The 27938-nt window shown below is 45.9% G+C and overlaps 2 protein-coding genes and 1 non-coding gene across 10 annotated transcripts in view; 2 read left to right on the top strand and 1 right to left on the bottom strand.

The window, feature by feature from the left end:
• The window catches only part of MEGF11 (multiple EGF like domains 11), a 291395-nt gene extending 286218 nt beyond the window's left edge, over positions 1–5177 (top strand). For all 8 annotated transcript variants that reach the window (XM_054077403.1, XM_054077410.1, XM_054077406.1 and 5 more), the window contains one exon: positions 447–5177. In XM_054077403.1, coding sequence (XP_053933378.1) covers positions 447–607 — 161 coding nt within the window. In that variant the 3' untranslated portion in view covers positions 608–5177. The remainder of the gene's footprint in view (positions 1–446) is intronic.
• Positions 5178–5338: 161 nt separating this feature from the next.
• On the bottom strand, positions 5339–24141 carry RAB11A (RAB11A, member RAS oncogene family). The gene is made up of 5 exons (XM_054077412.1): positions 23983–24141; positions 15560–15755; positions 14470–14663; positions 13436–13516; positions 5339–6909 (listed from the first exon to the last, which is right to left on the bottom strand). The coding sequence occupies exons 1-5, from the start codon at positions 24020–24022 to the stop codon at positions 6770–6772; spliced, it is 651 nt and encodes a 216-aa protein (XP_053933387.1). The 5' UTR covers positions 24023–24141; the 3' UTR covers positions 5339–6769.
• A 162-nt stretch (positions 24142–24303) lies between these two features.
• TRNAQ-CUG (transfer RNA glutamine (anticodon CUG)) lies at positions 24304–24375 on the top strand. Its single transcript has one exon. It is a non-coding gene; the product is annotated as a tRNA-Gln (tRNA).
• Positions 24376–27938: the final 3563 nt, after the last annotated feature.

Below are 27938 nucleotides of genomic sequence, written 5' to 3'. Positions count from 1 at the left end.
GACACAAGTAGCATGGATTTGGCAGAATGCAGGAGGCGCTGGCTTGCGTGTTGGTTTGGGGAGCTGTGCCTGGTGGGGGTCTCTACTACAGTGACAGATGTAAGCATGGTATAGCACCGAACCGCTCCTCCAGCTCTGGTGCGGGAGGGCTGCATTCCCCTTTATGCTCTTGACTTAAACTGCAGCGAAGTCCAGCTGCAAGACTTTGAAAGCACAGGTGTTGATCTTTTTAAGTGTTGGTCTTTCGAAGCCCACAGGGCTTTAGGAACTCCCTGCTCCTGATGTGTTTGGTGTTTGTCTCCCTCACCCACCCTGTGCACTGCTGGTAAAGCTGTGAGGGGAAGAAATTTTTTGGGAAGGTGATGTTCTGTGCTTGTGACAAAACAGTAGTAGCTCAACTAAGAGTTCCGCTAGTTACCATAACCCAGTTTTCCTTGCTTCCCCAGAGCCCACTGTCAGCGTGGTCCAAGATGCCCGCGGTCGGAGTGCCAGTTACCTCCACAATCCATACGACCTGCCTAGGAACAGTCACATTCCTAGTCACTACGACCTCCTCCCAGTAAGGCACAGCCCGACACACGGGCCATCTTGGGACAAGCAGTCTTAAAGGGATGGACTTCCCTGGTGCACTGTGCTGCAAACACGAACTTTAAGGAAGCAAAAGAGAAGACAATCTTTTTCTGCCCTGCAAGATGCTGACGGGACTTCAGACTGTCTTACGCAAGGACGTAACACAACATCAGCTTGGGCCAGCTGCTGCTGCATGATGTTATTTATAAAGACATTTTTATATGGTTAACGGGAACTAACGGGAACCTCTTCCACATGTGACTGGAGTACATTGCCCCAGGAAGGTGCCTACATGCTCCAGGCAAAAGCTCTCCATGGCGTGTTGTCTAACCCAGGCTTTGCTGTAAGATAAAACACAAAACTATGCTATGTAGAAGGACTTAGAGATGTACATTTCTACCAGCTGCATCAAGAAACCTTTTACTGTTAGGAACAAGGTGACTAGGAATACGCTGGAATGTATTTCACATCTTTATCACAGAGATGGACATTTTTCTGAACAGAAGCAGGGAAACTTGTCATTTCACTGTCTGGAAACCCTCATTTACTGCCATCACCATGTGCAACCTGTTCAGATCATGGTAATTAGCACAGAGATATTCATCTTTATGTTGAGTACCAGGGTATTTGAGTAGAGGAATAGTAACACAGACACATTCTGTGCCGTTTTTAAATCTTAACATCTTGGCAGATTTCCACCAATCTTTGCTAATGACTTGAGTTTCAACAATGAGTCTCATACCCAGCTTACCATACTTTTAACAAGCTAAAATACTTGGATTGGCAGAGATAGGCTTTACTTTTCCTTCTACAGCTTCAATTTTGTTGGATAAACCCACCAGATTTGTCAGGCGGTGTAAACTGATGCCCCTTCACTTGCTGCCCTGGGATGCTGCCGGTTTGCACAGCCGAACCCTGGTTTGGTTTCCTTTCCTAAAGCCAAGGCACATCGACTTCTCTAGACCATCTTTACAAACTCATCACGACTCACTCAACAGCATGCCGTTCACCACACCCTTTAATTTGATGTGCATTACCATGTAGTGCAACTTTATCCATTGATGATTCTATCTGAAATGTCATTAAATTGAGCTGAAACTGGGTTTTCTTTTTCAGCAGCATTTTCTGAAGTACTTATCAAGGGGTTGTCCCCTGGGAAAGTTTTGGACTAAGCCACCATGTTGTTTATTTTTTTTTTGTAATCTTTATTGACCTAGAAAGTAGAATACTTGCTGTTAAGCAGTTCCTTGTAGATTTTGAGCATGAAATAGTATTGATTCTAGTATGTAATTTTATTAGGCAGATGTGGAAGTAGCAAGTTGATTGCCTCTTAAATATAAAATAATCTGTTGCACATTCACCAGTCTGATGGAAGTGGAGAAGAACAAAACCAGCACCCATCAGTTTGCTCGAAGCATGGTCGCTCGCATAACCTGCTCGTCTAGGGGACTGGTAAGAGGAGCCTTCCAGCTCAAGGGAGTGGCTTGATCCTGGCTCTGAGTCCGACCAAGCATCGGATCACTTGGAGCACCCTGGTGGGGCCCAGCTCGTGCCTTGCAGATTGAAGCTCTCAGCATGGGAGCACTGAGCCGCTGGCAGCCTGCCTGGCACCCTGTGCTCACTGCCGCAACCCCCTGGAATCAGAGCCCTGGCGACATGCTGCTGGAGGAGCTGGGATCATGCCAGGTGGTCAGGATGGCTCTGAACCCCTCTGTGTAAACCCAGAGACAGCCAAGCTGAGATGCTCCAGGCTTCCAGAGCAACAGATTTTCATTTTGCAGGATAACACATAAATAGTTACACGAATGCTGCATGTGTGCATGGGGGCAATGACCGATCAGCAATAGTCATTTTATTTTCCAGGAAAGCCTTAGTTGAGCTGTAAGTAGACAATTATTTCATAGGGCCAGTAGAAATCTATTTTATGTACATGAATAGAAAGACTTACCTCAACAGACATCAAGAGAAGGGCAGTTGGATAAGGAACACTATTGTTCAAGACCCACCTTGACACAGAGCACAAGCAGTCTCAGCTGCCAGCCTGACCGATGTTTGTGTGTGTTGCTGTGAAGTTTGCGATGAGACTCCAGAGAGCAGAGGTGTGCTCAAGTGGTTTTTTTTTTTTTTCAAAACTGGATTTTCAAACCAAACACAAGGATGTGCTTCAAGCTTAAGAGGAAAAAAACAAACCCAACAACAACAAAAAAAAGTTCCTTCTTGTATATTCGCATTAGCTTAGCAAATAGACACCACAATGGCAATACTTTTTTAAGGCAAGACAGATTTGTAATATATTTGTTCACTGTGCAGAGGTATTCTACCTTGTACAAAATAAATGGAATTTCTCTCAGTGTGTATTTCTCAAACATACTCATTTGCAGACTAACCTCCCAGCCCATGTTCAGGTCCATGTACTCCAGGCGCTGGGGCTGGGCACAAAGGGGCTCACTCATCAACGAAAAAAATCCCCAGGCGTCAGGCTAACAGGCCAACAGGCCAGAAGTTGCAAGATTTCTCAGAAAACACAAAGTTGCAATCCAGACTGTGATTTGGAGTTAACTTCAAGGAACACCCAGCTTCAAAACCAAATGTAGCTGGCACTGCAGGGATCTCTCACAATTCCTTAGCAGTTTCACCTTGGCTGGTCTGAGCGAGAGCCCCGGGTGATGGACAAACCCAGCCCGATAAGCTACACGCCCATAGGGAGCAGCGCGGGGCAAGCGCCAACACCAGGCCTCTCTCTGCTTTTCATGTGATGCATTGCAGTGCGCACCGTGACAGCTCTTGGTGATGCCAGCGGGTGGCTGTGCCTTCAGGTGGGCACCGGAGGATACAGGCCAGCACCACTTCCCTGCTGCACTCAGTAGCAATGAGAGTGGGTCTCAGCGGGTTTGACAAAACTCCCAGGGAGCCTCATCAGTAAATCACAAGCACAGATTTGCAACAGAAACCATCAGAATTAGTGCCTCCCAGGCACCGCTGTGGACTGCTATGTGTTGAAGCTTTTTCAATATTTGTGCTTTCTATTTCTAAAAATCTTGTTCACTAAAGCCCAGCGTGTAATCTTCTTAGTTGACAAGGCACACTCAATAAGCTATTTAAGTACGGAAATTCATCAGGTTTGAACTGATAGCGTAAGTAATTCTAGCTTAATAAAAACATCTTTAAATCAGAATGATTCCATGTCCTTTCTGCTGAAGAGTCAGAATCGCAGTTCCCATCAAACACAAGAACCACCGGTCCTTACTGAAGAGCTTCATAAATGTTCAGGCTGGGACTTTCAAATATGTAAATGATAGCAGAAGCTTTTGGCAAGTAGAGCCAATTGTGCAGAGTTATACAGAGTTCCCAGAAACTCAGAAAGCTCGTTCCAGGGCCCAAAAGCAGTGTCTGTTATAACCAGTTGTCTTCACTTAGCAGAGAAGACTTCAGTCCAGAAGTAACACCAACTACAGAGAAGAGTGAAAAATCAGCAGCTGAACAGGAACACCACGCCCCAGGTCAGTGTTCAGACGGAATAAAGCGCTTTGGGAGAAGCAGTGCGAGACAGTGTGAAGTACCTTGTTCCAGGAGCGTCACCCACCCAAGGCCAGCCAGGTTCACTGCGACAGCTGAGTCAGGGAAAAGCCGTACAAAGCCACAGAACAAAAGGCAGAGGCTTGAATAGGTAAGAAGTTACAGCTCTTGTACATGCACCATTTGGTTTTGCTTTACACATCAGCAGCTTCTGAAAGCTTTACCAACTATTGCATGAAAATTGTACATTCTATGATACAGCAGTTCCTAAGTACAAAACCAGTTTTCGGACAGCGTTTCTAGTGCCTGCTTTATGATTAACTTTAAAAGTTCTGGTGGGAAGATAAATATGAGAGTTCTTACTTTGTCTACTAGCATACGCAGCCATCCCACAGCTGCTCAGGACTTTGTTGTGAGCTGAAGGATGAAGCTCGTGCACACACACAAACGCGGGACAAGGCAGAGGTAGCCTCAGCCTCTGCTGGCGGTTTGGGCTCCTGCAGATTTCATTGCATTTGTATTCAACTGCAAAAGGAAGCATCTCACATAAACCCATGGGAAATCCAAACCTGATGTGACGGCTGACATGAGCTGTGCCTGCTTACATGAATTGGGAAAGGAAGCAAAGTGAAAATCATCCTCCATCCTGACTTAGTTAATTCCAAACTATGGAATTGCCCATGTCCCCAGAGCCACCAGCGCTGCATCACAGCAGGCAGCTGCCCAAGCACAGAAGCAATCCAGCTTCTGCGCACACCACTCCTTCCACAGTGTGCCAAAGGGAAATCAAAAAGTTTACATCACTTGCTGGAGAAGGTGGCAGTTTGCTGTCCCACAATCTTTTGTCACTGGTGGCAATGTGGGGAAAAAAAACAGGTTTGTAAAAGCCAGTCAGATTTGACCAGATAGAACCCACAGAATCACAGCAGCCCCAAAAATCTGCAGGCCTGGTCTGAGTGAAAAAGGCAACTGTGTTACATGAGCCCATCAGTTCATTTCCTAAGGTACTTCCACTACAGCGCCTTCTCACAGCCTGTTCCAAGAAGCTTACCAGCTCCAGTATATAAAAACCTTCAGGTCAAATCCCAGTTCTCCCAAAGAGCACACCCAACACCATAGCAAGTCGTCCCCTGTAATTCTTTATTAGAATCATGGATGAATATATTTTAAATCAATCTTTAAAAAAAAAAAAAAAGATACAGTACATGCATAAAATACAAAGTAATTTACAAACAGATCAAAATAGCATCTTCAGAACTAATACCAGGAGGAGAAATGGATTAAAAAATAACATGTGACCGACTACAGCAATGCCTTCCGTGTGCCTTACACATCATGAGCACCGCAGGACAGGAAGGTTGGGTACGAAACGCAGCTGGTGGTGCCTACCCAGATCTGGATGTTCCAAGTGGGTCATATCAGAGTCTGAGAAACATCCCCTGCAGTCAGTTATTTCCCTGCAATTGTATAAATGACTGCAGCTATTTATACAACAAGCAATTCTTTTAAATACTGTAGAACTCTAGTTCCTACAGCCCCCAAATCTCAGTATTAATGGCGTGTATGGGAATAGCACATACTGGGCGATACACAGCGAGTGCAGTGACAGAAGGCACAGTTCACATATCCCTGAACAAGCAAATTGAACAGATGATTTGAACCGAGCGACAGGCACAGAAGGAAAACTACTCCAGACGGTTTTGTTAAAGAAAATATACCAAACCACTGGAATAATTTAAAATACCGGATGAAACAGAACTGAGAACTAAGACCAGGTTATGGAAGTTACTGACTCATCAACTCAAGCACTGGAATATATTAATATACATGGCATATATTAATAAATGTGATCTGTAATACGTGACAACACCCTTCCAGTCTGTACCACAGAAGAAAGAAGTCGTCCTCAAACCCTGCACTGCAAAGGCCAAGTCTGGGGCAGCACTAAACCACGCTGCACGTTGCAGTGTTAGTGACTCCTCATCAGTCACGCAGCTTGAGCTTTGGCCCTCCTGCACTAGAGGCGCCGCAACGGGAGTGCCACCAATGCCTCTCTGCTCCCCAGCAGCTCTGCCCCACAGCACAGCCACCTCTGCAGCAGATGCCAAACCACAAAAGCTCACTCACAGGTAGCAAGAACCCTACTGCTTGGTTCACAAGAAATTCTCTTTTCTCCCCCATAATATTCCATTAAAAATCCTTAACTTGACAATCTGAAGATGTAGCCAAAAACATTTAACTTACATTAAAATTGCACTTCAGAGCAACGGGCATTTCATCAAGCTTTAGATGCAGTATACAACACCTTAAGATAAGGAAAGATTATCCTGCCCAGAGATATTTTCCTAGTAAACCTGACAATAATTCTTTGCAAGGAGCAGAACATTTTCAGGTGCTCACTAAAGGTGTCTGTGCTCTGACCAGCGGGCATCATGTTGCAAAGAGATCAGTTCAGTTCCAAATGATTACTGAACCAAAACCAACAAGTCGGTGTTGGGAAAATACTGCAGCCACATCAAAGCAACAGATCTATAAACACTGAAATCAAAGTGTTTAAGACATGGAGAAATTCAGAAGGACTAAGCAGTAACTAAACACAAGAAAGTAACCACAAGAATTACAAATATATTTAAATTTTAGACCTGGGGAATATACACAGCCTCTTAGGAAAGATTGAACGATTCTATATATTCTGACAGCATTGCATCTTTGGTTTGTTTTCAGTGGTTGGAGGGACGTGAATGGGAACCACGTTGTTGCTTGGAGACATATCGTTTTCACGTCTGTCAGACATTTGCTTCTGGGAAACAATACGATAGATCTCTGGAAGATGAGAAAGAGCTAGTCATTAAACGGACACCAGCAATACACCAGCAGAAAGTTAAGTCTGAGGGAAATCAGGTATAAAACACACAAAGGTTTCCCATAGTTTCGTTAAGGCACGGAAGTGGTCACAAGAAGTTCAGTTGTGATGCTTTCTATACTTAAGAGAATAAAATATATATATTTTTGCAAAATAAATTAACAACTGTTTTACTCTCCTTGAGATAAGACAGAGTAAATGGACAGAGTTCACCATTGTTTTTGCTAGAAATCAGAAACTATGTGCCCATCACTTCTTTCTGATGGTTCTGAAGGCTCCAAGGACAGTGGTCACATTTGCCAACGAATCCACAGATAACAGCAGGATTAAAAAGAACCACTCAAAATTTCCCTCTCCGATTGCACTGCAAGGGCAATTTCCTTTCTCAACATGCCCATAATACCTTGCTTTTCATCCAAGTGGTTTTAAATCCTCAGAAAAGGTTGATTGGGGCCTGAAAGGGGAGACCTGGCCCCTTAAGGAGAACACAAACCCTTTACAAATTTCATTGTGTTAGCATAGCTAACCTTCAAAAAGATGGCAAAAAAAATACGGACTCCAGATGAAGAAATTCCAGCATGCTTAAACTCCCATGCCTTCCCCAGCACACTGCCAAACGGGGAACGCTGCACACCTGCACCAAAAGCCTTGCCCAGTTCCCCGGGATTTGTTAATGGCTGATGGTGCGTGCTGTATGTAAACTCAGAGTAGAGACAAAAGGGCCGTAAGGTTCCAGATAAGCCCAGGCTGCGGAAGGAGAGGGTGTCTGCGCTTCACTCCTGCAGAGCAAAGCAGGGAGGAGCACAGCTAGCAAACAACTCTAGCAAAACAAAGCAAAGTTCCAAGTTCTTCTGGAGGTCTGAATCCTCTTACCAGCTGGATAGTGACTGTCCAAACACACACCTCGGGTGACCCCAGACCAAGACACATCTTTCCCATCAGAAATGTGTCATTAGTGAGTAGCCTTTGTTCAGAATTTTAATGAGCTGCTGCTTAGTGCACATCCTGACATCATTTCAGTACTGGAAATTGAGCAACCTTGTGCAGAGAGGTTCTCTTTGCTGCCACAAGCTGATCACACAGCAAAGCGCCTGCTCTTACAACAATGGGAAAAGATGGCATTCAGGAGCTCAAAAGGCTGCCTAACAAACAAGCCGGGAAATACTTGCCCTTGATGCAACAAGCTTGCACTGATGTAAGCTATCCACACAAACAGAGACTGAGTGCTCCATAGAAAGAGTAAAAGCAGGGCTGCATGCATTCATGGGCCAGCTGGCAAAACAGCAAAACAGACACTATGCTCTATCTATGGACTGCACAAGTGACAGTAACCTTTGCAAGAGACACGCTGAGAGAACCTGCCTTTTGGCCCTCCAAGGTGACAGCTCAGGCTCTGACAGGGATAAACTGTTCAGACAAATGGATTTTACATATGCATCCAGTTACGCATCAAGTCATTGAGGCAACCAAACCAGAGCTGCACACATGTAAGGATTTTATGATCTTTCCCTTTCACAACTTCACTCTTCTTTCCAACAGTCTTACCCATAAATAACTTGTGAAGGGAATCCCACGAAGTCAGATCTGTAAAGCTACCTGCAACCCCAGGTGGGGATTTGCAGATAAGGATCAGCTTTGCCCTGTGGCAGGCCACTCGTCAACGCTCAGCAGAGTGCCTGTGTGCAGAAGTGGGAGCAGCAGAGCTGGAAGAGGTAACTGTTTCGCGTTCTTCAGGACCAGTTTCCGGCTCCCCTGTTCTGCTCCAGTTTACCTCTCATGGAATAGGTATTCCGCTCATGCCCATTCCTATTCAACAGAAGGCTCACGCCACCTTCAGGATTGGAAACTCTCAGTAGCACCTTCAGCAGCAGCAATTCTCAGCTTTCCAGAGACTTCCTGAACAAGTTCATACTCATCCCTAACACGAGCTGACCTGTGCTTCACCAAGCAAGGACTGGCAGCCAGGGTGCTCTCTGTCTAACATCCTCATCTGCCGGCAAAGAGCTTCAGCAAATAGCCCTGAAGCCTTAAAAACAATCTTCATGGCACAGCACTGATTCTCTGCTGATATCCCTTCTGTCTCTGGGAACATACATCCATGATTCCCACTTCCCTGGCCTCCCCAGCAGTCCCGCAAGGACATTGTAGCAGCTGTGCTGCTTGAATCAACTTGCACCAGCCTCAAGTTTGTTGCTCAGTGCTGCTTCGCCCTCTTTTGCAGTGCAAACCCCTGTGCAGCCACAAAGCACTGCCCTACATGAAAGCTTAAATGGCCCAAACCTGCCGTTCCCTGCATCAGCTGCGCACTCTTTCACCATGCACAGCTGTGCTGGTGTGAAAGGGAAGGTGGGAACAGCTTCAACCTGCTCTCACTGGGCTAAAATGCCTAGCAGCAAAGCCTACATTGAAACTGGTCTGCGTGGAGGAATGCCAGGCTGATGAAGACATGCGCTTTTTAATGAAGACACCACACTTTATGCACTCCTCAGTAACTGAATGAGACCTTATTAAGAGCACATTCAGCAGAATGCATCACTGCATAATTGGTAACTGTGTGAGACAGGCCTTGCACTGTAAGAGGGCTGGGAACAGTGACACCGTTGCCTAGGAGGAGCTTGTCCAGTCCTTCCCTGCTCAGCCTGCAATAGAATTTTATTCATTTCCAGGTGTATAAAGCTAACAAACAAGGAAATCCCTAGATTTTTTTAAATTAGTGCTCTGTGATATTGTTTCCTTGGAGATAGGATTCCTTAGGGATGAAACCACAGCAGAACGCAGTATGGGAACAGAGACAGCACAGAGCCAGGCAGGGAACAGAGGCAGAGTCCAGTTTACTTTAAGGATGCTTTATCCTGCCGTGAATGCTCAATGGCTAGGATTATAATACCAGTCTCTCCTATTTGCCAGATGATACAAAGCAGCTTTGTGTGCACAACAATCAGCCCTTGAGGTCTAGACATCTTACCACAGAAGTATTCGGATAGGGACTATTACTGTAAGCCACAGAAGGAAAAGGTCCCAAAACCTCATCTGGTATACAGAGCAGGACAGGAAGCCCACTAGATACAAGATATACCCACCTCTAAAAGTCCTCTCTAGTACAGGGTGAGGAAAAAAAAAAAACTTTCTCTCCCTTCCTCCACCTGTAAAAACAGATGATGCACTTAGGCTATGCTAGCTATAACAGTATTTCCTGTGCCCAAAGCCACCCATTCAAAGTGGTTTAACCTGAGAATCCAGGCACAGAGAACCTCAGCACGGGCCCTCCTACAACAAAGGAAGGACTCTGACAAGTTTCCAACACTGTCCCAAACAGAACAGCTTCAGTAGGGCTGGAAAATAAAGGATTTTTGGTACAGACCTTAGTCCCGCCACCCTGTTCATGAGAGATCTAAGCAGCTGTGTGAGAAGCATTGGGAGCAGCCTGGGACATCTCTGGGGTGCAGTTCCCAGTACTGCAAATACCAGCAGAGCTGGTGCAGCAGCATGCTCTGCCCCTTCTTCTGTCAGCCACCTCCGCTTGCAGCCTGTGGCAAAGCCTGTTGGCTTTACCAACTTCCTTCTTCAAAGGACAGGGAGCATTCCACTCTCAGGCTGGAAGGCAGACCTGCCAACTACAGACTATCCATGATTCTGCTGGGTCACTCTGAAAACCACATTCCTCAGATGACTGCTCCCCTACTTCCTTCAAAGCAAATCATTAACAGAAAAAGCCAGCTGTGAAGTGTTATCGAGAAGTTTATTGGCAGAACATTTGTCCTTTGCATGCCAGTCACAGCCGAGATGGAGCCAACCTGCTGCTAATGCATTATTTACTCCATCTTTATCTCCCTGAAACAGGAGCTCCTGTCTGGAGCCAGCCACATGCCCACTAATCAGCAGAAGTGTTTCTTCCAGCACGTTTGAACCAGCCCCTCCTGAACAATGATCCTATCCGCACACCCGAGAGTTCTTTACCCAAAATACCGTCACAGCAGCATGCGGGGGAACACTGATGTTTGTGGAAAAGCAATAGCCTCAACAATCTGTCCAAGCCCACCAAGGGCACATTTTAATTACTTGTTCTCCTATTACAGTCTGTTCTCCCTTACAGAAAAGTTAAACCAGAAAAAAAAAAAAAAAAACCACCAGCAAATTAGAATCCAAAATAACTTCTGGAATAGAAAGTATTGTTGGCAGCATGTAAGGAGAGATAAAGAAACAGCCTAGCCTGTGCCCAAGAGGTGAACTGCTTCCCCATGGCAACGGCAGTGCATCATCTGAGTGTCACACAGCTCTGTGGAAGTAAGGCCACAGCCCAGGGCATGCAGGAAACTTCCCCGCTCTTCAACCATCACTGTTAGAGAACAGAACAGTCTGACATGAGATGGGGGCAGTTTAGTGACCAGTTTATACTGACTGTGACAGCCTGACAGCCACCTCAGGAGGGAATAAATGTCTGATATATTTCCAGTTCTTTTTTATTAGTGCTGGTGCTGAACAAGTATGAAAGTTTATTAATTAACCCTCATCTGAGAACCCTGATCCCCTCTGAAAACTGTAAAAGCCAACAGCAAGGCTGCTTGTTCTACATTACACAGTACATTTGGCCAAAATCTGACCTTGAAGTTCAGTCTAGTTGCTCCTGAGAGAAGAGGGGCTTCCAAGGACACACTCATAAAGGAAGAGGTTTCAGGTTTTGGCAGTTACAAGTAAGTAATCAAAATGTCTTTCTCCTGAAAAATCCATGCCCAAATTCATAAGCATTTTTGCTAGGACTGCCTTTAAGTAGGTGAAGAAAACAGGAAATCCAGCAGACATCCCAGATACAATCACATTCAGCCACTCCTTAGCTATCCACCCTCAGACAGCATTAGCAGTTGGTCACGTAGGCAGTGAATGTATAAACTAACATAACTTCTCTATTTCTATTAATTTGTGCAATATTGAGTTACAACCATATGCCTACAATGAAGTTAAAAAGGAACCACATGGTTCAGGCTAAAGAGGAAACAAACTCAAGTTCTAGTTTCAGCATTGTATGAGGCAGGGAGACGACAAGCATCCCTGTGCACTGTTTCTTCATCCGACATGGACATGCTTTTTTGCCAGTATATGGACAGGAGTGCTACTGCTTAGCAACCCACTGTAAGAAACACAATAGAACCAGAACCCAGAAGGAGCCTCTTACAACTAAGGATAAGGCAAGAAACAGATGGATACAGGCAGATAATAATCCAGCAGTCTACAACTCTATACCCCAGCCACTGGTGTGTTCACAAAGCATTTCTAACAGGTCAAGAAATACTGAAGAATTTATACTTTTATTACAGTAAATAACTTCCTAGCTGCCTCCTCACCTGCATGTTCCACTATGGCTAACACATGCTTTTTAGTGGGTTCTAAAAGGAACGTCTTAATTAGCTGGCAAAGAGGGGAAAAAAAAAATTCAAAACTAACTACTTGCCAATGAGATCTGATTAACGGAGACATAGTTTAGAAGTGGGGCTGCTGCTCATACCAAGTGGATCATGTAGCCTGGCACACGCTACACCGAGAAGGAGGGAGTTCAAATTGGCAACTGGGAAAAACGTTGGAGGTACTGGCAGAAAACAGAGAGACATTCCAAAACAGAGGAGAGTCTCATGCTCCGAATGCCCAACCTAGGGATTTGGAGGGACTTGCCAAAGCTGCGAATCACAAAAGCTCAAATCTCACACACGCCACTATTGTCCCCCTATGCCCTGGCTAAAGCTGACAGGGTACAGAGTAATACACAAGTCCCATGACAGCTAGTGATTTCCACACCAAGCTGTGAATTCCTACCCTATCCTTTATAAGCCATGGTTAAATTAAGGTCCCCCACATAGTTGTAATGGAACTACTCAGAGTCTCTACAAGTTTTGCCTATCTAAAAAAGGCTTTAAACAAAAAGGAAGTACTTTATCCACAGAGCATAAAAACACAACACTCAGTGCCATCACATTAGATAGGACAGAAGTCCAGCAGGACTATTAAGCATAATGACAGTGCCACCCTGCACCTCAAGAGTCACTACACTTCCAGCTACCAGTACTGTTCAAAGGAAGGATCTTTACTCTTTCATCCCTTTTTTTCTTGGCAACAAATGTTATAGTCACCATTAAAGGTGGAAACAAACCATTAACAGATTCACTTCTCTGAAAAACAATGGCTATTTTAACTTAATGCTTGCATGAGACAATTCTCTCCTGTGAGCACTCCCTATACCATACACAAATGGGAAACTGAAACATAAACCAGGCTGACTAGAAACCTGGGGCAGATCAAAGTGAGCAAAGATTCATTCCTCCATTCAAGGCTGGCCTTTCAACTGTGACACTTTGAAACCGGACTCCAAGTCTTATGTCTGTGAAGAATGATTAAACAGAAAACTGTAAACACTTTACAGGCAAAGAAATGCCTATTTGCATATCTGAGCAGCCTCCTGCCCTTCCCCCTTGAAACACAAAGCACTAGATGACTCACCTGTCAGAATAGTCTGGAAAGCTGCTTCCACATTTGTGGAGTCTAAAGCAGATGTCTCAATGAATGACAAACCATTTTTCTCTGTGTGGACAAAAATACTATAATTAGAGGGGTACATCACATATCTGTTTCCCATCTGGAAGAATATCGGTACCACAGTATATTTAAAGCATTCCTGATGAGCTTCAGAGGTATCAAATATAAAAAGTTGCAGGCTTTTCCCTTTTATGTGATCTGAAAGCAACACTGCCCAATACCAACATGAGAATTTACACTGGTCCCCAAGCACAGGGAGCAGCCTAATGCTGTGTTACTTTGAGGCACATCTTCCTCCATCACTGAAAGTGAATTCACAAGGAAGTTGACTGGATTTTCTCCAACTCCATCAACTTTCTCCACCTCACATCTGCTCACATGTCATGGACAGCTTATTTAATAGGGCTATAACCATTCTCCACCTGCAGGCAGGGATCCGCAATGGCCATAAGTTCTGCAAATGCAGCTACAGCAAAGCCTTAATGTAAGAAGCCCAGCTACACTCCTGGATGAAAGACATCTGGCCTAAAACAAGGCAAGATTTACAGAAACTAGAATTATTTTTCATAGATCTGAATTGTGTTACAAGAGTCCGAAAGCCGGTTTAATTCAAGTCTGTTCAGCCCTGGTCATCTACGCAGGGCTGCAGATCAGCTGGTACAAAGGTGGCAACACACAGGTATAAAGCTACCACCATACAAGAAACTCAAATCTAATGCCATAGGCACAGTTTCTGCAAGAAAAGCAAAGCCCAGGCAAGAGAATAAATCTGCTTAAAAATCTTTTAAGTGCCTCTGGCTGATTCTTGAAACCACAGCAGTGAGCATGTTCTGCAAGGCTTTCTTTCTGCCTGAATTAAAGAGGCAAACACCAGTGTATGACACAGAGGAACATCACCAACAGCACTCTTTTTCCTCCTACCAGCACACTCATGTATCCAAGACAAGGCAGGCAGATTTCCAGACAGTTAACATTACAGAATAACTAAGTTCACCAACCTGCAAAAGCTCTGGCCTCATCTGTAGGGACTGCTCTCAGGTGACGCAAATCACTCTTGTTTCCCACAAGCATGATTACAATATTGCTGTCAGCATGGTCTCTCAGCTCTTTCAACCACCGCTCCACATTCTCGTAAGTAAGGTGCTTAGCGATGTCATACACCAATAGTGCCCCCACAGCTCCGCGATAGTACCTGTGGGTGAAGAGACATGTTGAAAGAACCAGGAAGGAACAGCATGACTCAAAGTGACAAGTTACTCTGCAATAACGGGAAATAGAGATTACTAAGCCAAATATGCAAAAAGAATAGCCTGCTTTTGGATATGTGGGACTTGAAACAGTGAAGTAGAGCATCCAGACTAGGATTACACCACAGAGCTACCAGAGCAGCTGGGACAGCTCAGAGTCTAGAGGTAAGCAAACCCTGTATCCCAAAAATGAATCTCTGGAATCCATGGGGAGCTACTGTCACCTCCAACCTCTGATCCACTCCTGAAAACTCCCCTGCCCATCACTGTGGGTGCGGTACAGGCACGGCCCACAGTCATAGACTTTAGAATGACTCACTAGATCATAAAAATGTCAACCTGATCTATTTCCTTTACAAAAGGCCACAGTTGGTGTCCTTTCAAACCAGAGAGAGGCACAGCATTGCATTCAAAAAGAAACAGGCTGTGTTCTCCTACCACAGTTTCACTTAAACTCTGCTCTTGCTACGCTGCTCATTACAATTAAACAAGCAAGCGAAGTGAGCAGCCTCTCTGCTCCTACAGCAGGGCTTCTGGTCTTAGGTTACCACTGTAAGGCCTCCATGAACACATATTATTTTATCAATTGCTTGCATTTACACAAGTCTCTCAAAACTCTTGAATTCTAGGCTTGAAGTGCCTCCAGTTACATATCACAAGAGCACTGAGAAGTAAACCAGTTTGTGCAGAGACACGCTTTATCAGCTTCCTTCCCCCATAGGCTATGGATATCACACGATAAAATAAACACCCCGTGTTTGGAGTTTCCGAGGAATCAGAAGGGCCCAAAATTACTCTCCTCAGCAAAAGTCTCTCTTCAGCAGTACAAGCCATCACTTACGCTGATGTTATAGCTCGGTATCGCTCCTGCCCTGCTGTGTCCCATATCTGAGCCTTTATTGTCTTCCCATCAACTTGAATGCTTCTTGTTGCAAACTCTACTCCAATGGTGCTTTTGCTTTCCAAGTTAAACTCATTGCGAGTGAATCGAGACAGAAGGTTACTCTTGCCCACTCCAGAGTCGCCAATGAGTACAACTACGAGACAAAAATGACATAAAGTTCACATTCCAGATGTAGATAATACCTTGATAACCACCTGCAATAAACATTTATTTTCTGGAACAAAGCATGAAGGAAAAGAATGGCAAAACCATCACTCTTGTCGTGGGGCTACTGTGCATGTCTTGATATCTTTAGAGACCCAAAGCTGCCATATTCACCAGCATTTTGAAAAGAAGTTAGACTACTTCTACTTGTTACATTTCAGTCTCCTCTGCCCAGTGTATCCTCTTCCAGGAGGAATATACACAGCTGTCTCTGCAAAAGTTGGGGACCTTTTGGATTTCACACCTTTGTAACAACACTAGAACTACAAAAAAAAAAAAAAAAAAAAAAAATCCATACCATGCAACTGAAATCTGTTTTGCTGAATAAGTCAAAGACACAGGACAAGCAGCAGACTCCGCCTTCATTTTACACTCTTTGTACCTTAGCAGAAGAGAGGTTCCCCACAGGGGCAGAAAAAACTGTGAATGAAAAAAAATAACCAAAGCCAAAAAAACACCAGACCACCATCATTCTGATGGTTGGTGTAAAACATCAGCTGAGCCACAGCACTATGCCCTTACGCAGTCCCCCACTGCTGCTGTGACTCCCAGACACTTCAGGCCAGAGCCTGAAACTGCTCTAAAAATCTGCCAGGGTAGTGCTGGGCCCTGGAATCAGAAACACCATCCATTCCCGCTTCCCTGGCTCAGTGTGACTCATTGCAGCACCAGTGCCAAGCAAACTAATTGGAAGGATTCAGCCATGCTTGACAAGAGATTGACAGAAGGCTTAAAGTCCAGTTCCTCAGGAAAAAAAAAAAAAAAATCATGAGAATTTGCGGCAACATCCTGTAATGCTGACTTGAAAGGTGCAAGTTTAAATGTAAATTAAAACATACTACCAAGGTACAGGCCACTGAATAAAACACATTCACACCCCTGAATTGCATCAACAGGAGCCCCTCAGGATGATCTCATGCTCTTAACAGAGATAAGGTACTGAACTGCTAACACAAGGAAATTGGCGGGGGCGAAAAAAATCAAGGCCAGTCAAAGCCAAAGAGTGCACACCAAGGTGACAAAAGACTGTTGTGGCTATGGTCGTTTTGAAAAAGCAGAAATACTTGCTCAGCAACACATCTTTTAACAGTTAAGACACTGCAACGCAGTGTTAGAGACTGTGTGGTACAACAGAGGAGTGAGTGCACCAAACACACTTCAGTCACATGAGAAACCCCCACTGTGCCTTAGTCTAGCAGCACACACTCCCATCTGCTGCTGCACCACACAGCAGCCCGCTGAACACCACCTTCAATTTAAATAATGCAAAACAATTCTGACAAATGGGATCTGTGCTGATTGTAAGGGCAGAGAAGCACCTTTTAAACACCCTCCATAAAATGAGAATTGCAGCAAATGCTAGCTTCAAACACAGCCTTGTAGAGAACACTTCATCAAAATAAACGTCGTTCCAGCTTCCTCTGCCAGCTGACTCAGCACGCAGCTGGCCAAGCTACAGAAGTTGCATAAAGCATAGAGTGGCTCTGTTAACCACTTCTGTTTATGAAGATCACAAGTGCAGGTAGGTGGCAAGCACCTATACTGAATGCAAATAGGCTCCTGCTCTCCTACGTGACAGGTCAGCACTGTTCAGTGTCAGCTGCCCCAACACAGCTGAAAAGCTCTGCTGGCTCCGGAGACGCTGAACTGTAATAAACTTCATGCAGGGGACAGGGCACCTAATTGCACCATCACAGCCTGGCAAGCTGCCATAGTTTTCCTCCTTTGCTGGCCAATCAGCTCTTCAACACTATTTTGGCAGGTTCAGGCCATGGTTTTAGGTGACATCATATTTGTATTCACTGGGACGTGTTACAGACAAGTTCCCGTGAGGGAGAGGTTGTCAACTCCCTTCACTCACCTCACTCCTGCTATCACCCAGCATCAGCTTTGACAGCAGCCGAATATTCTCTGAACAAGGAAAGCAATCCACACATCATTTCCTTTTCCCAAAAGGATGAATCATTCACCTGTTAAGTATTCCCTCAAACATATCCTTGTTGTTCAGTACGTATTTCAAAGCACAGCTTTAAGTCCTTTAACAACAGCCTGATCATTTTAATTCCTCTGCCAGTTTTTTTTTCCCCTTACCTTGTCTGAACCCCATGCTGCTTATGTTCCAAATGGTTTCCAACACCAGAGTAACATGTCCCAATTAAAAGGGGAAAATGTTAAGACTTTCCCCCTTGAAGTCAGCTGTTCCATGTACTTAATTGAGCCACTGCAGCTCCTCTCGAACACGGATACAAGCACAGCTTGCCATATCAGCAGGTGCCTAAGACTCCTCACAGTCTCTACATTTACTGCCAGCCTGAGCAAGTATCGCTCCTTGAATACAATTATAAACTGAAACAGCTTTAACAGCCACTCAGAATGTATTAATGCCAGTTTTGCTTTCCTTAACAAACCACCTAATTGCAATACTTTATACTACACAATGTCCCCATGTATCGTATTTTTCGTACAGAAATACAGCAGGATGGCTGAGTTCCATTCTAACTATCCAGGCAAACAGTTTCTGGGAGGGAGATGATGTTATCTAGTTCCATGTTAAAGCTAATCATTCCTGCACATGCCCTTTTATTGGGTTTTTCTTCCAGAAACTCATTCATAATGGTTAGAAATTGCCTTCTAATTTCCAGAAGAAATTAGCGGTCAGCTGGTGGTGTTCATGTGCCAGTGATGTCCATTAGCTTATTAGTTTCTTCTCCCAATGGTGTTTATGTTGGGATGTTTACAGAAAGCAGCCTTCTTCTCAGCTTCATTCTCCTACCTGAATAAGCCAACCTCTCAAGTGTTTCCCTATAAACATCCTGTCCATTCCATCAAACTTCTTCCCTACCAGTTTTTCTACTTCTTTTCCACACAGTGAGAAGAACCACACACATCATGCTAGACGAGATCGCTCTGTGATGCATACAGGGATTTTAATATTTCCATCTCTGCTAGGCACACCTTAAGCTGTGATTCTCTTTTCCTGACCATATCACCATGATGGCTCAGGCTGCCTTGTGGTCAGACCTAATTGTTCCAGCTTTTAGTTGGCAAGCTCTTATTTTATCAAAATCTGGTGAGTCCCCAGGTGTAAAATCTTAGATTCCAAATCTCACTCCATTTGGAGGACTACAGTCCTCATCAGCATGCAGTCCTCCCAGTGCTGCACTCCCACTTTCTCCTGTACCACCCAACTTGGTTTCATCAGCAAATTCCTTTAGTACACCAGCAGCGGATAAGAGGAAAGGCTGAGAGGAACATTTAAGCAAGTTCAGCCACAAGACCCTTCTTGAAAGCCTCCATCAATAACTTTCTCTGGACCAGCGCTTCCCTCATAGGAGCAGCCCCTTGGAAAGCTTGGCAGTCTGAGGAGATTTGTATTGACACATTCTGAAAGTCATGAAAGTGATCGCCCTGCCCCAAGCAACTAGGACTGGGCAGGTCATTCTTACTGGTTCACTGATGTGCCAGTTCGATACTTGCAACCATGTGCTTCAAATCAATGCATTTGACTACCTACAGCATTAATCACCCCAAAGCTTTCAAACAAGCATTTGGTGGAGAGGTGAGGAAGAAAAAAAATAGTATAAAGTCCACACTACTGTATAAATTTAATTCTATAATTCCAGTTTTATTTTTGTAAAGATGAAAATAAGAATTCAATTTCCGAAGTTGCATGAAAAGTAATTCAGAGACCTATGTCAAGAAAGAAATACTAATTTTTCACTACCGTTACAGCTCACTCACCCAATTTTTATTTCTGTTAAACCTCTAACATTTTCTGAAAATTTCATCCGTCTCATGAAATGTAATTGACAACCTTATCAGGTTGAAAACAGAAAGCCCAGCACCACTAGCCTGTATTTTCTATTCTAAAAGTTACTACACAAGTTGCATATTCCACAGTTTAAAAGAAATACAGCAGCACTAAGGGATTACATTGTCTAAAAACACTGGTCTTTGCATCAAGCTCTGCTATTAAGAGGCATAGGAATAAAGAGTCTGGGCACATCTTCATGACTGCCAGAAGAACCTGCTGATGAACACCTTTTTCTGCCTGCTGCAGTAGGAGTTAAAAGGAAATGTGAATAAGACAGCTTAATTCTATACCTTGTAGGTAGCTGGTGACAAACCCAACTAGATCATATTTTATCAGTCTCCCTCCTCACCTGTGCCCCATTTTGTTCACTCATTTCCCACCACAACGAGAACCGGCACCTCAAAGGCACTGTGGGGCTGGGATTATTCATCACCTATACATACCATAACCTAATGCAGAGCTGTGTCTCCAAAAACACCTGCAGCGAAACAGCTGAGCCGGCAGATTTATCACAGCACAGAAATGCCTCCACATCCAACTCAGAAGGCAAAGGGTTGCCACCACTGCAAAATTCAATAGGTGTCATGCAACAACTTTTCCTTACAAATGTCTCTAAGGACCACACACAATAAAAGCTGTGTTTTCTAAACCCCACACCAACAGCTTTGTTCAGTTTCAAAACATTTCCTCATTACTAAAGGAAAAAGTTGGAGAAATGAACATGATGCAAATTAGGCAGCAGATAGCTGGAACTGGAGTTTTTCCTAACGATAAGACGAATGTCACTGCAAGTCAGGTCCACGTTCAGAAGCGGGAAGTCTGACTCCAAATCCAGAGTTCTGGATGGTCAAGGTGCAGGCATAATCCTCTCAAGCTTTGCCCAGGGAAACACAAAAGACATCTTCTATACATGAGGGTTACTTTGGTAACTACTCATCTACTGCAAGTATGTTAATTTAATCAGAGAGTAAAATGTTCCTGCATTTAAGCCAGGCATAATTTATTAAGTAATAAAGTAATATATCGCCATTATTTTTCCTTCCATTAAAATCAGAGCAAGATTTCTAGAAACTGAACTTCATAGGTCTTGTGTTTCCTCAAGTGCAGTGCTGGGAACAGCAGGCACTGCTCTCAACTCATAAAGCATGGAAGAACACAAAGATATGTAACTGGACAAGAACGGTTTACCAGAAATTGTTTTTTTACAAATTAGGCTTAGGCTTTAGCGTATGCTGAAGTGCTACGAAGTCAGGAGAGGGGTATGTTGTAACAGGTACTGTTACAGCACAGGTGGGCCCACCCTATACTGACCAGCAGAATTAGCCAGATTCTAACACACAGCTGCTGGAAGGGACTGACAGGACAAAAGCAGGTCTCGCATAAACACATTAACTCAAGAGTAGTAGAAGACAGCCAGACTAGAGAGTATCACCCCATTTCTTTTTAAACCAGGTCAAACTCTGAACTCAGTCCCACCAACCTACCATGTCATTTTAAAGTTCATAAACCCAGAAAAAGTGTCCCACTGGATTAAGTGTCTGTATGGACCAACAGCCTGGCTGTAAAGGACTGATCCCTGAGAAACATCATACGTAACAGAACAACCAGACTAATCTGTGCCTTTGCATCAAGCAAAACCTTCAGTCTTGCCATTGTAACCATTGCACTGAAATACCCCAGGCATTTTTCTTCCTCTATAAATTCAGGCAGTCTTTCAAACCAATTTATGGTATTTATGGCAATGCACCACTTCATAATTTGCATACACGTTCTGTGAGATATTATGGCCTTCTGTTTTCACCTGCTGCTCAACAAAAGCAGCATTACAGATATCCAGGGAAATTATAAAAAAACAGTAGATACTTTGCCTATTTGTCCAGATTACCCATTGTTTTAATTGTGATAAATCTGTACATCACTTCACTGTAAGGGATACAAATCCATTAGGTCTTTCTTCTGGTCATTTTGATGCCCTTCTCCGTCTTTTTCAGCCTACATCACTCTCAAAATGGGTATGCCTGTCTTGCCTACATTTCCCCTCAGTCCCCAAGATGCTCACGTCTCAGATTCAAATATCAGCTTAACACTTCCCACCATGAGTTCTCATTTCCTTTTCCAGGAGTTTTTACCTTGCCGTTTTGACCATTGTCTAGTAATGAGACATTCATTCCAGTGACCTATTCACAATAATTTCAAGCTCATCACAGAGCTGTGACAGCTTGCTTAGGACCACCATCACCTTTGGGAAGTTACAAAAGTTGCCACAATTTGTCTTACTGTGCCTTTGTTATTTCAGGTGCTGTGTTAATCCCAGCTGACATCCTATCAACTTCCTGCAAAACCTGAACCGCTCATCTTCACACCACCACTGTCATAGCATGCCCTGCACTCCCAACAGCTTCTATAAACCAGAAAAAGCTTTCGGAGGGACAATCATTAAACTAGCTTTGAACTTTTCTATATAACTGCATCCCAGCTATTTTAATTTCTTAATTATATAATGAAGTAGGTCTAATGAAAGATGGGACCTCACCCAATAAACTCTGCGTCACTGATATTTCCAGACCTCAACTAAAAGATTAATTATAAGCCTACTGACAGAACTGTACAAACAAGTAGAAGTAATGCAATGGTTGTGATAGTTGCACACATAAATGCCTACAAAAAGATTGCTTGATGCAATTAAACTAGTGGTCAGCAAGGCCCTTGCCGATGTTGCAAGCTGAGAAAAGCGGCCTTCTTGGTACTTCCCGATCTGATTTTAACAGTAGTATAGATGACCGATTCATAGTTAGAAATAATGCCACTTGCCAAAAGGCAAATGGAAAAAGAGGCAAGATTAAGGGTACAGAAAAAACAAACTGATATTTTTCTTTACTTAAGTTTCATTTTGACAAACATTGGGTCTCCACTCCAGCCCAGCTCCTGAGGTGCGGCTCAACGGAGGGGCTCAGGTCCCAGGGCACACAGGGAGACAGCAACCATAGGCACAGCCAGGACAGGACATGGGACCACTGGCTGCGAGACAGCAACAGCTACAATCACCTCACAAAGGGCTTAGGATAGAGAAGGCGGCAAATTATACTGCTTTATTAAATCAGCTGCATCATCTGCCAGCGCTGAGCACACAACTCCTTCACCTCACTGTTCAGCAGCTGGAGGAGGAAGTAGCCCTTATCAGCCCCAGCATCCTCACTGATGACCTTCGCTCGCCAGCTCAGGTGCGGCTGACGTGGGGCTGGAGTGGACATTCTCCCCCTGCCCCACAGCTGACACGAGGGCTGGCAAGGGGTTACACATACACACCCTACACAGAGCTGGTAGGGGACACAGTCCCCTTCCCTGCCCCACGGGCGACATGGGAATTGACGGGGTCCCACCCCCCTTCTCTGCCCCACGGCCACACAGCACCTGGCAGGGTCCCACACCACCCTCACCCCCCACCCTATGGGCTACACAGGAGCTGGCAGGGGGATACACACACCCCCACCCCATACGGGACTGGCAGAGGACACAGCCCCCGTCCCTGCCCCGTGGGGGCCGGTAGGGTCCCTATCCCTCTCTCCGCCCCATGGCTGACACCGCACTGTCGGGGTCACACACACACACACACGCCCCACACGGCGCTGGTGGGACGCCCCCACAGCCGTTTTGCCCCACAGGGGGCTGCTAGACACGCCCCCACCCCAGCCCCACACGGGCTGCCTGACACCCCCCCATCCCCGCCTCACGGCCGACACGGGGCTGCGGGGACCTCACTCACACACACCCCCCGCCCCACACGGGGCTGGCTGGACCCCACCCTGCCCCTCCCTGCCCCACACGGGGCTGCCGGACACCCCTCACTTAACCTTGTGCCCTCGCCCCATAGAGAGCCGACAACCCCCGATCTTCCCTCCCTTTTGCCCCACACGGGGCTGCCGGGGTCTCACCCCCCCTCCCTGCCCCACGGGGGCTGGTGAGGTCCGTGTGTCCCCCGGGGACATGGGAATGACTGGGACCCTCTCTGCCCCACACGGGGCTGACAGGGACGACCCCCCCCAATGAGGCTGCTGGGCTCCCCTTCCTGCCCCACACGGGGATACTGGACCGCCCCCACGCCGCCCCACGCTTAACCTTGTGTCCCCTCACCCCACACGGGGCTGACTGGGACCTCCCTCTGCCCCCCACGGGTCTGCTGAACACCTCCCACTCCGCCCCACACTTAACCTTGTGTGTCCCCTGCCCCACACAGAGCTGCCGGCCTCCCCCTCCCGCCCCACACCGGGCTGACTGCGACCCCCCCGGCCCCACACGGCGCTGCTGGGACCCCGCCCGTCCCGGTGCCCGCTGTGGGCCGTACCTTTGAAGAGATAGTCGTACTCGTCGTCGCGGGTGCCCATGGCGGCTGCAGCGGAGCGGCACGGGCAGCGCGGCCGGGACCCGCCCTCCCTGCGGCCGCCGCGGCGCTTCCGCCCTGCGCGCGGGGGCCGGGGCGGTGCCTTCCGGGGCAGCGCCCGCCCCTCCGCGCCCGGGACAGAGCGGCGCTGCCGGCGTGAGGCCTGGCAAGGGGTGGGCGCACTCTGCCCGCCTGCAGCGGCGCCCTCACTGCCCGCCGGCAGCTGTGGGGCCGAGCTGCGGCGGAAGGAAAGTAGTGCCGGGCGGGCGACAAAGTTCGCAGAGTGGTTCCATGGTGTAATGGTTAGCACTCTGGACTCTGAATCCAGCGATCCGAGTTCAAATCTCGGTGGAACCTACTAGCTTTTCGTTTTCCTGTTGGTTTTTTTTTTTTTTTTTTCCTTGTCATCGGGTCGTTATGATATCGTGACAATATGATCGTTTTAAAGCAAACGTTGTCGGAATGGCCAGTTTTCCAGGGGCCCTGCTAGGCGTTGTCATGGAGTGTGTTCTTCACCGTGAGAGTGGTGAAGAACAGGTTGCCCAGGGAAGTTGTGGCTGCCCCATCCCTGGAGATGTTCAAGGCCGGGTTGGATAGGCCTTGGGCAGGCTGAGCCAGTGGCAGGGGGGTTGGAACTAGAGGATCTTTAAGGTCCCTTCCAACCCAAACCATTCTATGGTTATATGATTCTAAGTTCACAGTACCATAGGGTTGCTTGGTTGGAAAAAACGTTTGAGATCATTGAGTCCAACTATAGCTGTGCACTACTCAACCATGTCGCTAGGCATTTCATCCACCCATCTTTCACCTCTCATTTTGTTGACACCCCCACTCACTCCTTGTTACACAGAACCAGCAGTACAAGGACTACCAGCCAGCTGGGACACTTTTCCATTAACTCTCCCCTGTGTACAGCTGTGTTTCTTTATCGTGGCAGTACTTTTCCATGACAAAGGCATCTACCTGAACGGCTGTCTAGAATCACATGGTTGGAAAAAACCTTTGAGATCACTGAGTGCAGCTGTAACTGTCCGCTACTAAACCATAACCCTGAGCACCTCAGCTACTCATCTTTTAAACACCTCCAGGGATGGGTTCTCATCTACCTCCCTGGGCAGCCTCTGCCAGTGCCCGATAATGCTTTCAGTGAAGAAGTTTTTTCTGATGTCTAATCGGAACCTGCCTTTGTACATTTTCTACCTTCATTGCCCAAGATGTGGCCAGGCATTCTACTTGACCCTGTCACGGGCTCCTTCACACGCAGAGCAGTACCAGCCACACCTCACCAGCTCACTTGCCGTGCTGTGGGTGCCCTCCTCCTGCCTTCACGGGCAGGTGGTGGCTGCCACCCCAGGGCTGCCCATAGCCACGGTGGAGTTGGGCTGGGTTGGCAGGAAGCCTTACTGGGTCTCACAGACCCAGCCTGTGAAGAAGGCCAAGAGTGGCATACAAAACCAATGGAGCTTGTGGTGGAGGCATTGGAGATGCCAACAAGCTCTTTCAGCTCATGAGGCATAAATTAGGCACAAGACAAGCCTCCTCCCATTGCTGTGCCACTACCCACCCCGCTTCCCCAGAAGCCAGTCATCCTCATCTGCCCTGTGCTGTGACAGAAACTGCCTTTGCCACCAGCTTCCCTTGGTGCAAGTAAGAAACCTTAATAGAAGAGAATAAAAACAGTGCTTCTGTCCAAATGATTAAACCAAAGCCCTTAAAACTGCTCTTTTCCCACCAGCTGGCCATTAGCAGCAGAAGTGCGCTTGGCACTTCTGCAGTCAGCGCCTGTGTTATCATTTCTGCGCATGGAGAGCAGCCCCCAGGCATTGGCAGCAATGCTGTGCACCAGTTACTGGCTGCTGGAACGATAACGAACCATAACGTGATGCTCTGCGTTTAAAAATAAATAGTTCACGCTAATACAGAGCTTCTGAGCAGAGAAAACATAGTCCTAATAGCAAAGGCATGCGGTGTGTGGCCACGGTGTGTCACACCACAGGAGTACGTATGGTGCTGCCAGTGGAGGCTCTGTGGGAGCACACGGATGAGGCTGGGGCATTGAGGTCTGGGCTCACCACATGTCCTGATGCCCGCCTCTGGCATTCCCTGGCAGATTGTGCACCTCTGGCTTCTTGCAGGTACACAAAACCCACCAAGCATTCAGGGTGTCATGTCCCCAGGATGCTGTTCCCTGTGTCCCATGGGAATAATTGCATGTGCCCATGCTGTAAGGGCACCGCAAGGCCAGACCCTGCAGGAGCAGAAAGCACTCCAGAAGTGTAGTGGCGAGGCCTATAGGAGTCTGCATCATCTTTGGGTTCCTACTTTTTTAATCTCCAGAGGAACCCAGAACACTCTAAGTCTTGAGACTAAAAATGCTCGCCCTGCTCCTGCCGCCCTTCTCAGAAGTTATCCCACGGCATTGGGCAGTGCATTAAAATTGATAACAGATATTTGTATGTGTAGAGGCTGGGGTATATTTATAACTGTAGTTAAGGTTTCTTTCTTGCATCCTATTTGCAGTTCTCCATTGAATTTTGTTGTTAAAAAGCTATTAATTTCCCCTTGGCATTTCTCAGGCCTGGTTTCTTCCTCCAGAAATGCTGTTAGTTCTAAACCAAAAAGCAATAATAGATGAAGTATTTTTAGTTATCCTCCTGTAAGAGCTGTTCTTCTTTTTGTGTTTTGGATTTTGTTCATGAGCCTGGAAACACCCTTTCTTTACATTTTTCATATGCGTAAGCATTACTTCCTCTTGCACCAAATTGTAGATGTTCCTCATCTGGAACTGGCTCATCCTATCCAAGACTTTAGGCCAGAAAGTGAGGACAATGTCTTTTCTGGATAAGCTAAAAATTATTGTCCATAAATTGCTGTACCACTACTCCTAGTGGAACTTAAGACACTACAAAGTGGAGGCATTTTTACTAATCGGCAATTGTAACATGAACATTTCCATGGATTGCCAAGTACATGAGCAGCAGCAGGGGCTATTTCTCGCCTTTTGAAATGCATTTGATCATTTATAATCAAATTCTTCATGATAAAGACTGAAAGAGCAGAAAGAATTTTGCATCTAAACAAGAATCAACAGGCCGCAGGACTTTAGGATAGCACTGGACTAGCAGAGAGCTCTACAAATCAGAGTCTTCTATTCTGTTCAGTCTTGGATTAATTTTGTTCCTTTTCAGAGAAGTCCCAGATGAGAACATACAAAACCTCAGGAAATGTTGCCGTCAGCAAAGATTGGTTTTGGCTGCTCTGCTCTTTCTTCATGTCCACTTCACAGCATGCTTATGTAGTTAGAGGATGGCCTGGGACACCTCCCGTGCGTGTGAAACATGGCCAAAAAAACAGAGGTCAGGCCTGAAATAACAGAGGAGTGTGTGCTCTTCGACCGACAGCATTTAATGTGAGAACAGTCGTTCAGCACTGGCATTCCTGCTGCATTAATTGCCATTAGTGTCATCCTTGTGTGAACACTGAATTCATTGCAAACCTTGAATTAGCGCTCTCTCATAATTCTTCAGTTGGTACTTAAGCACAACCATTTGCAGAGGCAGCACATTCCAAGCAAGTGGAGCAGAGACAAGAAATGATACTCAACTGGCCCTTGGATGTTCAATTTAGCAAAGAAAAGAAGCAGAGGTCACACTCATAACTGCATATTTATGGTTCTATTCTGGAAATTCATACAGCAGCTGCCAAAAAGGCCCCAGCTTTGGCCTCAGCAGGACCATTAACGTGCAGATGTGTGTCAGAGCTATTCACTCGAAGCTGCCAGCCTCAGGCACTGCGCATCAGGCTCTCCCCATGCCCAATTCTCACTTCATTCTCCCACTTCCCTCCTGACACTGGTTCTTGAGATCCCAAGAGAAATAATGGGGGAAATTTGCCACCACCTTTGATGGTTATAGCATTCC

Source organism: Cuculus canorus, chromosome 12 (assembly GCF_017976375.1).
Source record: "Cuculus canorus isolate bCucCan1 chromosome 12, bCucCan1.pri, whole genome shotgun sequence".
NCBI lineage: Eukaryota > Metazoa > Chordata > Aves > Cuculiformes > Cuculidae > Cuculus > Cuculus canorus.
The sequence above is the reverse complement of the archived record's forward strand: the minus strand, read 5'-3'. Positions and strand labels throughout refer to the sequence as shown.